The 14,402-nt window shown below is 30.8% G+C and overlaps 3 protein-coding genes across 7 annotated transcripts; 2 read left to right on the top strand and 1 right to left on the bottom strand.

Moving 5' to 3' along the window:
- Positions 1–125: 125 nt before the first annotated feature.
- Positions 126–1,580, bottom strand: LOC126869936 (DNA excision repair protein ERCC-1). 2 transcript variants are annotated; one of them, XM_050627168.1, is made up of 6 exons: positions 1,432–1,580; positions 1,222–1,365; positions 1,035–1,144; positions 752–946; positions 493–678; positions 126–428 (listed from the first exon to the last, which is right to left on the bottom strand). In XM_050627168.1, exons 2-6 carry the CDS (start codon positions 1,289–1,291, stop codon positions 225–227), a joined length of 765 nt encoding a protein of 254 aa, XP_050483125.1. In that variant the 5' UTR covers positions 1,292–1,365; positions 1,432–1,580; the 3' UTR covers positions 126–224. The 2 variants fall into 2 exon arrangements, with proteins under 2 accessions (XP_050483125.1, XP_050483124.1); XM_050627167.1 differs by having other exon boundaries at positions 1,222–1,317.
- Positions 1,581–1,914: 334 nt separating this feature from the next.
- LOC126869928 (STAM-binding protein) lies at positions 1,915–5,136 on the top strand. Its single transcript, XM_050627138.1, has 8 exons — positions 1,915–2,093; positions 2,210–2,308; positions 2,393–2,614; positions 3,059–3,244; positions 3,326–3,623; positions 3,718–3,830; positions 3,906–4,008; positions 4,086–5,136. Exons 1-8 carry the CDS (start codon positions 1,948–1,950, stop codon positions 4,149–4,151), a joined length of 1,233 nt encoding a protein of 410 aa, XP_050483095.1. The 5' UTR covers positions 1,915–1,947; the 3' UTR covers positions 4,152–5,136.
- A 3,141-nt stretch (positions 5,137–8,277) lies between these two features.
- LOC126869932 (dentin sialophosphoprotein-like) lies at positions 8,278–14,360 on the top strand. Of its 4 annotated transcripts, XM_050627148.1 has the most exons (10): positions 8,278–9,135; positions 9,767–9,824; positions 9,894–10,103; positions 11,700–11,873; positions 12,187–12,333; positions 12,516–12,884; positions 12,964–13,170; positions 13,320–13,548; positions 13,632–13,704; positions 13,777–14,360. In XM_050627148.1, exons 4-10 carry the CDS (start codon positions 11,828–11,830, stop codon positions 13,780–13,782), a joined length of 1,077 nt encoding a protein of 358 aa, XP_050483105.1. In that variant the 5' UTR covers positions 8,278–9,135; positions 9,767–9,824; positions 9,894–10,103; positions 11,700–11,827; the 3' UTR covers positions 13,783–14,360. The 4 variants fall into 4 exon arrangements, with proteins under 4 accessions (XP_050483105.1, XP_050483106.1, XP_050483108.1 ...); XM_050627149.1 differs by lacking the exons at positions 9,767–9,824; positions 9,894–10,103 and having other exon boundaries at positions 8,278–8,505; XM_050627151.1 differs by lacking the exons at positions 9,767–9,824; positions 9,894–10,103 and having other exon boundaries at positions 8,278–8,724.
- Positions 14,361–14,402: the final 42 nt, after the last annotated feature.

Below are 14,402 nucleotides of genomic sequence, written 5' to 3'. Positions count from 1 at the left end.
ATATCATTGTATATCAAAAAATGTATTCTATGATATACAAATGTACATACGATCGTATTAGAAAAATGTTACATGGAAGGTAAACAATGTACAATAAAAAAGTACATAATAAAAGTCAATAAATATTATTTTATAAAAGAATATAAAAGATTTTATTCTGAATAATCTTACAGAACATCGGAGTTACACTTATTTACACGTATAAAGTCATATCCTGTTTATTCTTATTTTATAGACTTTGGAGGACGTAAAAATTGTTCATGCAACGTTTTATGAATTCTTTCTGCTTTTTGTATCCCAACACCAGGACAAAGAGCAAGTATATTTGATGGTGCCTGTACCAGATCACTTAATGTACCAAAGGTTGATAAAAGAGTTGTGGCATCTGTTTTATTGACTGATCGAATTGTTGTCAAGGCATTCATTAACTGAAAGAATACATATATATAGAAAAAATTTGTAATTCTCAAATTAATTATATTATGCATATACCTTTTGATATGGTGCTGTATCACTTCGTTCCATTATTGCATCAGGTGGCTTATTTTCATAAATCTTGTATGTTTCAATAATTTTGCCTGCATCTTCTGCATTCCAGGCCAGCATTAGTGTCAAATCTGCCAGAATGCAAATTCTTGTTAAATGTTTCAAAGCATGATTTGGCTCTGCCACATCTACCTGTAATATTTTACCATTACATTTATAATATAATCATATGCTATTAGATATAATAACAATAATTAAAATGAACCTGTACTAAAAGCACTCTTAGGTTATACATATTTCCTAAGGCCTTCAAGCGTTCATGAATATAGTCAGGATTAAGTTGATGATAACGTATCGATAAGAAAAGAGCGCAAGTAGTTTTTCCCATAACATAATCTGGTACAATTTCAGAAAATTCCCAAGGAACATTAGTTATAAATTTCAACAATGGATTTCCTTTCTAAAATTAGATTATATATGTACAAAAATAAGCAATACATTATATTATATAATATTATAAAATACTAAAAAATCTTGTATTATCGTACTTGTTTTAAACTGACTAACAGTGTATTAAATTTTGAAGCACTTGTGACTTTAGAAGGACCAGGTAATGGTTCACTGAAAAATTCTGATTTCTTTAATTCGCTAAATGCACCTGTGTACAAAATATTAATATTTTTAATGTAAATATATCAGATTTATATTAAAATAATAATATACATAGTAACTCACTTTGGAAAGAATCAACCCTGGCTTGTTTAGGTGGAGAAATTTCATCATTGTTTTTATCTTTCTCTTCCATTATATGTATCTATTTATTTACTTCCACTTCAAAAAACAATATTATTCATGAATTAAAAATCCTTTAGGAATATGCTATAATATAATAATTGTATATATATTATAATAAACATGCTTGAAGATACACATATAGGTTATTACCCTAGTAAACGATATGATGATAAAACAACAATAATGAATTGTTTATTGACAATAAATTTTTACTTTATGCAACAACGATATTGATAATCAAATAATATATAACAATAAATTGATATTATTATTATAAATTATCACTAAAGTAGTTAAACGTCTTCCATGCTATAAATGTGTCATACATATCTGCTGTTTAGAGGTTTTCCATTAAAAATCTTTATCTACGTATTAAATTAACAATTGCTACACCATTAACTACCAAAACAAATAATAGTAATTTTTATTTTTCCATTGGTAGCACTGACAATTGATAACATTTGATGACTGATGACATATTAGTTTGACGTATTTTTCTAATCAACTCAATCGCTATTTTGATTACATATTCTTGTTAATATATTAGAATTAAAATGGGGTAAATGTTTATGTATATTTTAGAACTACGAGGATTCACTGATAGTAAATCTTTTCAGATGTAATAAAGAATTAATGTATTGACTAAACGTAACCTAAAATTTTTAAATGAGCAAGGAAACGTCAGAGATCAAAAGTGTCAGTGCCAAACATCCTTGGAAGAATGTTGGCATATCAGATCCACGAGCACGGTTGAAGAATCTCTCGGATTATGCTTCCACAGTAGAAATGGACCGTAACATTCCTCCTCAAAGGTGTCAGGCCCTATTATAATTGTTTTTCATACATCATTGTTGCAACCTGTTGAAAAATACATTTTTAAGTAGAATTAAATAATTCTAACACTATTAATTTGTTCAATCTTTTTCAGATATTATCGTTCTGGTGTAGAGATGATTAGGATGGCAGATATGTGCATGAAAGATAATAATCTTGAATATGCATATATTTTATATGTCAAATTCATAACGTAAGCTATGTGATTTTAAATACAATACATAACTTATGATAATTTAAGATATTCAACTTATTTTTTAAAAATGTATTATTACAGGATTTTTGTTGAAAAAATAAGAAATCACCCACAATTTGACACAGTATCATTAAAAGATAAGGAGCATAATCAACAAACATTACGTAAAGTACTTCCTAAGGCTGAAGAATTAAAGAAACAATTATTAGAACAATATCAAACAGAATTAAATAAGTATCTGGAAGATGTAAAAGAAAGAGAAAAAATTGAAAAGGAAAGACTGAAACAAGAAGAATTAGAAAAGTACTTTATAATATTTTATAAATTATACAGGGTGAGTCATCTAAGGCTAGAAATATTGACCCTTTCCAAATCGCGACAAAAATGATGGAGAAGAGATGAATCTGAGAATCAAAAGACATTCTGATATTTTAATATGAAATCTATTGGTAAGCAAGCACATCGTGAGATTTTTTTTTGTAATTTATATGAATTACTTCACAAGCATTCATCTACAGATAGTAGAGAAAAATGCCAGATCTAAACTAATGGATTCTTGTATAAATAATCAAATATTTTTTATAAGGTATGATGAACTATATCAAATGCATCAAAAAATATATGATTCATTTTTTAATATAATTAATCATTTCAAAAATATTTTAGGTCCTAGCCTTAGGTGACTCAGTCTATATATTTATATTTATAGAAATGTATAATGATTATGCACATGTAATATTTGTGTAGGTTGAGAGAAGAGGAAGAAAGAAAGAACAAATTAGCTGCATTAGCAGCTGTTAAAGCAGCAGAAGCTGCTATGGTTGCAAGTGTAACATCTCCTGAAGATGCCAAGCTTAAAAAAATGTCCAGTATACCATCAAGACCATTAGTAAGTCCATCTAGTGATATAACTGCACAAACATCTAAAGAAAAGTAAGTATAATGTAAAAAGAAATTGAATTTTTATAGTAATTTACAAATAATATTAAATTATATAATTGTATTTTTTAATAGACCCACTATAGATCGCTCAACAAAACCTTCTTTGCTTTGTGACAGTTTTACTTTAAGAGACATAGTACTGCCAACTAAATTAATGCAAAACTTCCTCATGTTGGCATTCTCTAACACCATGAATAATAAAGAAACTTGTGGTATATTAGCAGGCAAATTAGAAAGAAATAAATTAGTTGTTACTCATTTATTAATTCCTGAACAAACTGGATCCCCAGATTCCTGTGTAACATATAATGAAGAAGATATATTTGATTATCAGGATCAACATAATTTGATTACTCTTGGTTGGATACATGTATGTAATATTTGAATTTAAAGTAAAATTATCATTGAAAACAACATCTGAACTGGGTGAATTTGCAAACAGAAAAAATAATTGTACTTCACAGACGCATCCTACACAGACTGCCTTTCTATCTAGTGTTGATCTTCATACACATTGTGCATATCAACTTATGATGGCTGAAGCCATTGCTATTGTTTGTGCTCCTAAATACGATGAGTAAGTAAAAGAAAAAATATCCGGATGTATAAAAAAAAGAGTTTTTTTACTCAAAAATATATTTATTTATTTTAGAACAGGATTTTTCATTTTGACTCCAGAATATGGATTAGAATTTATTGCCAATTGCAGAGAAACTGGATTTCATCCACATCCAACAGATCCTCCGCTATACACGGTAATTATTCTAAATGACTTTAATGCAGATTGTGTAAATATAATCTGTTACATACGTTCAAAAGAATATTTTTTCAGAAAGCAAAACACTGTAAGTTGGATGTAACTGCAGTGATAGAAGTAGTGGACCTAAGAAGGAAATGACATCTTTTAGATGTGTATACACATTTTTGCATATGTATATACTTTAATGTGTACAACTATTGTATAACAAGTTATATATTTAACTATCAAATACGTTATACTAAGTGAAAGAAATGAAAAATTGCAGACATTTTAGCTTAAAGAACATAAGAATTTAGCAGTTGCAAGGCTTTCAATATTTTTATGACAAAGCATTTAATATATTAAAAATCCTTAATATATTTGAAGTAAAATCGTGCATTTAAAATCGGTAGAATAAAATAACGCAATATTTAATTGGTAAATTATAGTAGATTACACAAAGAACTTTATATAATTTAAGAGTTTTTATTAATTAATGATTAGAAATTATTTTGACTGAAAATAAGCATTATCGTTAACAGATAGTATTAACATTTTCATTTTACGAGTATCAAAGAATTTTCAACTTGTAATGAAAATGTAATGAAAATAAGACAAATTTGTTTACGTATAATTTATGTAAAAATAGAATATTTAAGATAGTGTGATACAAATGTGCTTCTATTACTTTTTCATAATATTTATATTTATTTACTCAGGTAATATACATTGTGTGCTGGAAAATAAATGTATAACAAAAATTTTTATAAACATTAGCAGTGCGCGAAATGTGTGTATAAGTTTATGTGCCTTTCATGGAAAAATAATGGTGTTCATAACCTCATGTTAACCACATGAAGTATGTAACGTTCAATTGTAGATATTGCACGATATCATTGAATAACATTATTTATGATTGGATCATTCAATGAAATCGTATCGTTACGTAAAATCGTAATCGAAAGATCAATAAATTGCATTGACACACTGTGCTAGTCATAACCTAATATACCGAGCTTGTTATGAAATATGTTGGTACACTAAATCGATATATCAACCTTGTGCGATGCTTCACTTTATGTACTCTATAATACAATATTGTATTTAAAAATTGTATAGTACCAATAGATGATGTGTTAATTGATATCGGTATAAAATATTTGTACTAGTAGGTACCTGAGATAACTTTTACGTACTTAAAGGTTTAATTACACGCTTACGTATTGTTTATGAGACTATATATTTCCTTGTCTCATAAACGCGCAATATTTTGTACATATAAACAACTATCTCCATCTACTTACTAACAATTTTTTTTTACGACCGATAATGTAACTATCAACTTTTATTATACCGAAAAATATTTTAATTGCCAAATCGTGATTGAATACGTGCTACACAGCGAGGGACGTAAATCTTAATTAGCATAAAAGATAATTTAGAACATTAGTCTACGTTTGTACCAAAAAAATTGATGAAGGCTAAATCCGAATATTATAATTATAAAGTAGTTGAATGTTAGTAAAAAACTGTATATTCCGCAAGATGAGAAATAAATTATAAATTAATATAATAAATCTAATTTTCCGTTGTTTATGATGGTTAGTTTTTGTCTACGAAACAAAAGATTTTCACAGAGGGCTCGTTTATCTTCTTTGTGATTTTTATGCTCATTGTTCGAGAACATTCATTGAATGCGATTATTTGTCGTTGAGAGAGCATAAAGAAATTATTTACTAGGAAAGAAAGAAAAAGAGGAGGAAGGAGCAGAAGAAAATTATTCACGACCAGGATACGGAATTCTAAAGAGAACCTATTGTAGGTATACGCGAGTACCTCGTGAGAATGCTTCTCGCCATTCACCTCTCCTCGCGTATATCGAATTACTCGCGTTGAAGGGTTTCGCGCTTTGCGGGGTTTTATCGACGACAGGGTCAATCTATTTTTACGTGGAAGCTTATGTGTTCTTCGTTTTACCGTTTACAGACGGAGTATAAATCACGTTACGCGTAAACATTTTCTTCATGCACGCTTCTTTACCTATGGAAATTTAACTTCTCACAGATAACTGCCTAACCATTATTTTCCGTTTGCTGATGTATTAACACATCCTGCGCAAGAAATTCATCAACTGTTGCTATTTACAATCTCGATAATTAAATAAGAATTAGTTTATTAGTGAGTATGATTACATCAATATACGAGCCAATGGCATACAACTGTCGCTCTAAACTTCTTTCTTGACCTCGAATTTTATGGTCAGCGTTATAGAAATGAATCTGATATTAATTATACAAAAATATCAAACATATGTATATTCTCACACGACTTAAAGAAAAAATAAATAAAATAACGAATTATCAAGCAGATTATTGATTTCTGTGAGAAATAAAGAACATCTGTCAATCACTGGAATCGAACTTCTACGAAGCTATGCATTTTAATGAAGATGTATGTGTTAGTTGGTCCAAAGGTGTCGTTCCGGAATAACATATATACGTATGTTTTAACCATTCACTATACCGCAACTACGTGTCAAAATTTAACATTTACCACAATACTAGAATGACTATGTTCAGCTAAAAGCGTCTACTTTTATCTTGTATTCTTGATTTTATCCGTCACATATAGCGGGATTAAAAAGGTATCATAGTTCAATGCAAGGAATCCTGTTCACGGAATCTTCAACATTTGCAAATTTTGCTTAATTCTAATACGTTTGTGTTTTAGATTCTTCAAATAAGATTATAATACTATAACACTTAATAATATGAAACCACAAAACGTCTACCGTCTCATAAATATTTCTTCTTACTGCTATTCATGAAACAATCATACACTTTACTTATTTACTTCTCGAACACCCTATATATAACGCTGTGGAACTTCCAAGGTAGCAGCTATTTCGCAGAACAATGCGGTTGTTTACTATAGATAATTTTCCAACTACACAGAACAGTGTGGAATCGGACTTTAAATTTTGATGATCCTCCTAGAGATAATTCAATATATACGTAACTACTTGAAATTACGTTGAATAGATCTGCAAAATTAAGTTGGGAAAATGTTGAATCTAGCAGAAGAAGAATTAATCAGCCCGTGGATAAACGAGGAGAGAACATAAGCAGGTACGTATATAACGGCCTCGTGCCTTTCAAGTTTATTCGATGACGTATAAAATCCCATAGGGTAAAACGCCTGTGACGTACTCATATATACGCGCGTACGATTTCCTCTACTTAAGCTTGTCGTTACCGGTTTTTACCGTAGAATATCGATCAGATGCATATCGAGTAGTGAGAATTTCAGCATACGTCAATGTATTCTGGGAATATTGCCAGGTAACGTATTGTAACGTGGCTAAAGATCAACTTACGATTATCTTAATAGCCAGTATTCATTCAGTATTCAAATATTATGTAATGATAATTCTTGTTAATTCAACGTCGCCAAAAATTCACAACTTCTCGAACAATACATGAAAATATTGCTTTATTTCCAACTTTGGCTGCTTATTGGACTTAAGCAAGGGACTATGTAGGTCGCTATAACGAAGTCTGTATAACTGTAAGGTGTCTTTAGAATTCTTGAAATTCTTCCCTGGCTACGCGAACACTGGTGACTATACTACGTTTGAAGCAGAATTTTGTAATAGTATAATAGAAGCAGATCGAATCACGAAATATAAAACTATTTCGCAAGATGGGGATTGATGTTACTAAATATACCTGATTCTACAGGGTAGTCAAATTGCATTTAACCGATAGAATTTGATAACTTGCGGTCGTATATAGATTTTATATGCATTTGCATCATCGATTTCATTAGACAAGTGTTTCGCTCAACTTCAAAAGCCTAGTCCGTGTGCGTTGACACTCTTATATTTCTCTTATGTTCAAGCTACTTGTTTTAATCCGATTAACGTGCAGAACCGAACACAACTCAAGACGATTTACTCAAAAATGGGCTAAAGAAAGAATCGTGAAAAATATCACTATTCTCAATACGAAATTCGTTCTCGAAGATCTCGGCCCGAAAATTTACTTCGGTAGTTTAAAGCGATTACCTTATCTTCTAAGACACTACTATACATTTATACAATTAATGGCTTGATTAAATCAACTGATAAACAGCTACAAACAAATTACGTTGATAACTGTTTGTTTCTTCTTGGCTTCGTTTTACACATGCGGCGCGTTATTGTAGATTGTAGCCCTCTCTTTCGCCGTATGTCACTATTATACATATACCTCTCCAGTCGCGTAGAACGTGCAGTATGCTGTTGCTCTTAAGGGAAGGAACAACTCACGGTGCGCGGTTTAGCTTGATTCGAGTGGACATTTCAATTTAAAATTGTCTATGCGTTAGACGACATAGAAGTAGAATAGCAACGCGTGGCTCGATCGATGAAACAAGATGATGGAATAATCGAAAGTTCGCATACTACGCGTCTTTCCATTAAACATTCGTGTTCTATTATTAAAAACAAGATATAGCTCGAGTACGACTAAAGGTGATTATAGCAAAGATATTTCGATCGTGACCTAGTATAATGAAATTTCATTTGTATTTCATTATCAGTGTAAACGTAGTAACTAGTGTAACAGTGTAACTCCTAGTGACGAGTTACTCGACAAACGTCATTTGGTCTTCGAGTTCGTGAAAGTTTCTGTAACAGTATTGGAATACATATTTTACTTAAATATGACCATACTCTTCATATAATAACAAGGTAACGATTGCGTCATTATCGGTAATCAACACGTCAATCGAGCGGTTTCCATTTTTTCAAAGAAAAAACCAACTCGTGTTACGGAAATGTACTCGTGATCGAGATTTTAGAAGTAGCGCGTAAAACGCAGTTGAGAGTTGAAAAGTGAACGGCGAGTGAAACAATTTGTGTACACACGAACATTTTCCCCCATCTTACGAGGAACAAGGATTAATTGTAATGCAATTACACGCGAAACGTTGTAATTGCGTGGTATATCGGCCGAACCATAAGTTCGTGTGTGACTACAATTTTTCGAGTTTTACTAGCTGCCACTGTTTCCTGGTCTCTCTTCTAAATATATAGCGATTCTTCACCAAACGATTGCAAATAGAGAAAAAGTGGAACATTCTACTTTCACGTTCGACAAAGGTATGCACTTTAGACCGTGTATTATACACCGAGAAATAGGTTAATTTGCCTATTGATTTTCTTTTATCGACCAGGATCTCGTGCGAATGGTTTCTCTATGATTTATCTTTATTGAAAACGGTGAAATGACTACGACAGTCCTCTCGTTGAAACGTGGCGTATTAAAATGCGCGTTTACAAGCTCCGTTCTGTTGGCTCATTCATTTAACACATACAGATAAAAAGTGGCACGTTAATTAGGCATCATAATTATCGATATTGTCGTCAAAAAATTCCGTATATAATTATGATAATCTCTTGTCTTCTTTATAATTTCCTATATTGCCTGTGTGAAACGCCCTACATTTTAATTACATTTAAGTAAAAAGTTGGTCAAAGATTAAACAAGTAATAAATACTTTCATTCCTTCGAAATTACTTTTCCAAATACTATTTATCTTTCCTTAATGAATTCCTAATAATTTTAAAAAAATGAATATAACGTTTTTTTTGCATATCATTTTGCGGCAACGATAATAAACATACACATATATATTATAATCATACGAGTCTCTTCCTAACCGATTAACAAATACTATTTCAAAGAAGGTCATAACTAGTGAAATATTAATTGTATATTTTCATCTTTCAGAATAGTCAGATACCTGCAAATCATTAGAACAATATTTTCTACTTCCTTTTTGAAGCATGTAAGGCGTATAATAGCACATGAATGTTAGCGACGTCAGAAGGAGAGATTTATATAACTTTTTTCACAGGCGAATTCGTGAGAATCCGGTACACGGTCATTCTTGGATTTCCATAGCGATTGTGCCCGAAATTAGGAACGATTTCTGTGAAAAAATGCCTCTTCACTCTTACCATAGTAATATGTTCACACCATAAAAGAAAATTCAAAGTGATAAATTCTTGTGTTTTGAACGTTTTCCAACTTCCATGTTTGAATGGCATCACAAGGATATTTTTATGTACGTAAACAAGTTCTTTATAACAGTTTCTTCTCGCCTTAATATAACAAGTATAAAAAGTAGATCGTACAATACGAAATAATATATGAAAGTGAACTTAACCGGGATTCGTCGACACGGTCACAGTGATGTAAATGATCCGGTGTCGTTTCATAACATCCTAATTCGATTTTCTGAGAATTTGGTTATCTGTGAAATGAAGTACACAAAGATATTCGATTTCTATACGAAACATTTTGAAATTTCATTAACACTGTTATGAGATTCGATTATCGTGGTAACATTGGCAAAGCTTGAAACAAACCTGAGAATATATACAAAAATTACACAATATTTAGTGCTAGTGTATATTTCGCAGAGATCACAAAAGTATTTAAACAGTCAATTATCCATCATATTAATGAACCTCGACATTCGATATAAAATGCAGTGTAATATATATTTAAACAATTTTTACGTTTCAGTTCTCGACTTGAGATCTTATAGGCGATGAATATTGTAAACTATGGAGATTATATATTATATAGCAAATATAGATATAAATAGTAATTGTTACTTCGATGTATGTATACTTGTGGACAGCATGACATTTTTAAAACGAAGTTCAAGGAGAAAAAACAATTTAGTTCAAACAGGTTAAATCGCTCAATTGATACAGTAGTTATCTGACAAACGGAAGCTGATACAGTCGAACTCATCTCTATTATGTACATACATCTTATTATTCGAATCTTTTCATTTATTCTTTTCAAAAGTGCAATTTTCGTAAATGCAGGCTTGTCTCTTTCGCATTACTTTGAATTGCGAAATTATACGCAATCAGAGTCTATTCAAATTTATAAATAATATTGATTTATAAATATGCAATTAGAATTTCATAGAAAACTTGGTAATAATTTAAATTTTACTCAATTGAGAAAATCGTCTTTAGATTCGAAATTTGGTCCAACAAAATATCATCGATAGAATTTTATTTCGATAACCACTTATACACATTTCTATTATCAGTGGAAACTATCACGTTTCACTAAGCCAAAGACAAATAGAATAGCGAATGTAAGAATATAAGATAAATATATTATTTGTTATTGCACATTAAAAGGTTATTCTTTTTAAGTAAATTTTAGTATTATTATTTGGTTATTTCAATAAGGTTTAAAGCCTAATACAGTCTCTGTTATTAACGTACATATTTCATGTAATTATAGTAAAATGTACCAAAATATAACACGATATGTAATACATTATAAAATAGCATAACATAATATAATATAGCATAAGCACAATATTATCGAACAGGAAAAAATATCCTGTTATGCGTGTTAGAAATACACATATTTCAAGTCCATTTGTGCAATCTGTATTTGTTTGTAATGCATTCAATAAAACAATATAAAAGATAATTATTCACCTATCGTCTTAATTATATAATTAAATACCTTTAATTAACATATTAGTGCTATTAATATTTGCACTAAAGTGGTGATATAATAATAAAAAACGTATTTGTTTGCCTAGTTTATCTAAGATAACAGATAAAGCGTATAATACGTAGAGGTGGAGAAAATTGATAATTGCGATCAATCTTGATTTCAGGTTCGATCCCACAACGCGGATTAACGCTCGGAGAACGATAAGCTGTGCCAGAGACGACGAAGTGCGTGCGAAAGTGCAACGGTTTTCGAATTCAAGGCGTAAACATAAATAGGCAGAACGGAAAAAAGATGCTTCAATTGCGGGTGATCGTTGTTCTGCTGGTTCCGATGTGCGGTAAGATAAAAGTGTAACGATATTTCTATGTCGAGTGAAATTTTCTTAAATTTTCTTAAACGTGATACTTCAATTGTAGATAGTGTATCTTCAGAATTTCAAACAACCAGGCTAACTATAGATTTGTCAAAATATACAAGTTCTCCCTTTACTTCTCAATATATTTTTGAAATTTTACGAAATAGAGACAGTTCCACGTAAAGTGTTCGCCACGATGTGATGTATATTTACAAGCTGTTAATGATTTTCGCATTCGTATTATTTGCATCGTTAGCGTTAAAAATTGTTGTTTTATAAATAGTTTCGTTGTTAGTTGGCAGAGTCACTTCACTATATGCGAGCAGAGAAGAACATCCAAGCAAAGTGGACATCGGAAACCTGAAGGAACCGACCGATATTTTGAGTAATAGCAGTAGCAAAGCGACCACCTCATCGATAAAGGCGGCAGAAGATAATACGGGTGGGTAGAATGAATTTTCTTAACGATTGAATTCTTTGTGTTTGCATCAACTCGGTTGAACGCTTAAAATGCATGCGGTCAATATTCTTTCTGCATAATTTACGCTTAATGATAGCACGAATTATTACCGTGAGAATGTACCGAATGTACAGAATGTCTTATCGTTTTTTATTTTTTTTTAGGTATAAAAACAGCGAATGAGACCAATAATTCTACATTAACTAATACAGCTAATGCGGGTGTAAATACGCCGGTAGAAAAAGCAATTGACGAGAAGAAGGAAGATAATGAGAAGCTAAATAATAGCAAGCAAAATAATGTGAAGTTAAATAATGACAAGCAAAATAGTGAAAATCTAAATAATAAAGAGCAAAATAGCGAGAAGCTAAATAAAGAACAGGTAAATAACGAAACGCGAATTAATGAAAAGCAAAATAGTGAAGAGCAAAATGATAGAAAAGAAAACTGTACTTCTACGAAAGAAACAGAGGACATGCTTCACTGTAATAAGTATCCACGGGATGATGATGGTGATTCGTTAAATGCTACAGGTATATATTACATAAAATTTGAATGAAAAGAGGAAGTTATATAAAAATGGACTATATTACATCCATATTCCTTTTAAAGAATCTACGATAACTAATACGACTACTGCGAATAATAACACTGGATCCACTACAGAGTCTCAGGTACCGGAAGTTATTCCTCATGAGAAAGAAAAAGGTGACGCGAAAGATGAGGAACTCAGTGGAAATAATACGCAAACTACAACTGAAGTACATTACGCTATTGTACCTTCTGACACAAATCACACTATCTATACCAATAATTCTGGTACAAAAATATATTTTAATATAATTTCTTATACAAATTCAAATTCTATAAAAATAACTCAGTCACGCATTATTACATACTTGAAGGCTTATTGCATGTTTTAAGCTCGATGAGTTTTACATAGTATAATAAATGTCATTGTATCGTAGATGTTCCGAATTCGACGGATTCGAAAGATAGTACTAATACTATTGAAACATCGCATGAAGTAAATAAACTTGAGAATATAAGTTCTGAAGCTATTGAGGCTGTGAAATCTGATCAGAGTAATAGTAAACATATGTCTTCGGGAATCATAGCACTAGTTACTGCGATCAGTTTTGCCGTAGTAATTGCATTGGTATATATTGGAATGATCGTTTGGAGGCGGTACATCGAGTAAGTATTAAATTTACTATAGTTTTTTTTTATTTATGTATATGAAGTAATAAATTAATTTATTCCATATTTTTGTATTTTAGATATAGATATGGACACCGGGAGTTACTTGTTAATGAACTAGAATTTGATACTAATGACTTGCGTCATTTTGAGGTGAGCTTATAACTGATTATATTCAAATTAATATTTAATTAAATCATAATAATTTAATTATACACATTACAGCTGTGATTTCAACGAAAGTAGTAATCTGCAGGGAAGAAAAACCGAATGATTCATAGCTAAGGCTGATATTGTGTAAATATTGAAGATTCATTGATCTGTGATACTAAGGACATGCATTGTGCCTGACAGTCAAGACACCAAATATATTTGGATAATATTATACAGTTCTTGGGATGTAATTGTTTTATATACGCTATGTATATAATCCATCTTTTTCAACGCGTTGATTGTTTTTTCCTTCTCCTGTAGAAATTAGAAATAGCGTTACTGTGCTATCATGTATATTTTTCTGGTGATAATGCGATGCGCAGATCGTTGAATAAATGACGTAGCATTTTAAGTATCAACTAAATGTCTTACAAACAGTTGAAGGTGCTAGAATATCTGTCAGTTTTTTTCGATATTACTGGAACGATATTCTTTCTTGTTTTTAGTATTTGGAACCATTGAAAAATGTATACTATAAACGAAACTTTTGTAATGTAGTATTATCTTCGTTTTCCATCTGTTTTTGTAATATGTGCGACGAACATGTAAATAATTTTAGTTAAATAAATAAATTGGTGGAATATTTTTTTTACCAATGTAATTGTATTTTTGAAAAAAGAGTTCAGTTAACACCTTCT

This window comes from Bombus huntii, chromosome 10 (genome assembly GCF_024542735.1).
Source record: "Bombus huntii isolate Logan2020A chromosome 10, iyBomHunt1.1, whole genome shotgun sequence".
Taxonomy (NCBI): domain Eukaryota; kingdom Metazoa; phylum Arthropoda; class Insecta; order Hymenoptera; family Apidae; genus Bombus; species Bombus huntii.
Note: the sequence above shows the minus strand (reverse complement) of the source record. Positions and strands in the feature narration are given on the sequence as shown.

Excerpts from the sequence above, each read along its gene's own strand:
- LOC126869932 (XM_050627149.1), top strand. The coding sequence starts at position 11,828 with ATGCTTCAATTGCGGGTGATCGTTGTTCTGCTGGTTCCGATGTGCG. Across the intron at positions 12,334-12,515 it reads GGCGGCAGAAGATAATACGG|GTATAAAAACAGCGAATGAG; the intron begins GTGGGTAGAATG and ends ATTTTTTTTTAG. Across the intron at positions 12,885-12,963 it reads TGATTCGTTAAATGCTACAG|AATCTACGATAACTAATACG; the intron begins GTATATATTACA and ends TTCCTTTTAAAG.
- LOC126869936 (XM_050627168.1), bottom strand. The coding sequence starts at position 1,291 with ATGGAAGAGAAAGATAAAAACAATGATGAAATTTCTCCACCTAAACAA. Across the intron at positions 1,145-1,221 it reads CAGGGTTGATTCTTTCCAAA|GTGCATTTAGCGAATTAAAG; the intron begins GTGAGTTACTAT and ends TTTTGTACACAG. Across the intron at positions 947-1,034 it reads TGTTAGTCAGTTTAAAACAA|AAAGGAAATCCATTGTTGAA; the intron begins GTACGATAATAC and ends ATCTAATTTTAG.
- LOC126869928 (XM_050627138.1), top strand. The coding sequence starts at position 1,948 with ATGAGCAAGGAAACGTCAGAGATCAAAAGTGTCAGTGCCAAACATCCT. Across the intron at positions 2,309-2,392 it reads TTATATGTCAAATTCATAAC|GATTTTTGTTGAAAAAATAA; the intron begins GTAAGCTATGTG and ends GTATTATTACAG. Across the intron at positions 3,624-3,717 it reads TTACTCTTGGTTGGATACAT|ACGCATCCTACACAGACTGC; the intron begins GTATGTAATATT and ends TGTACTTCACAG.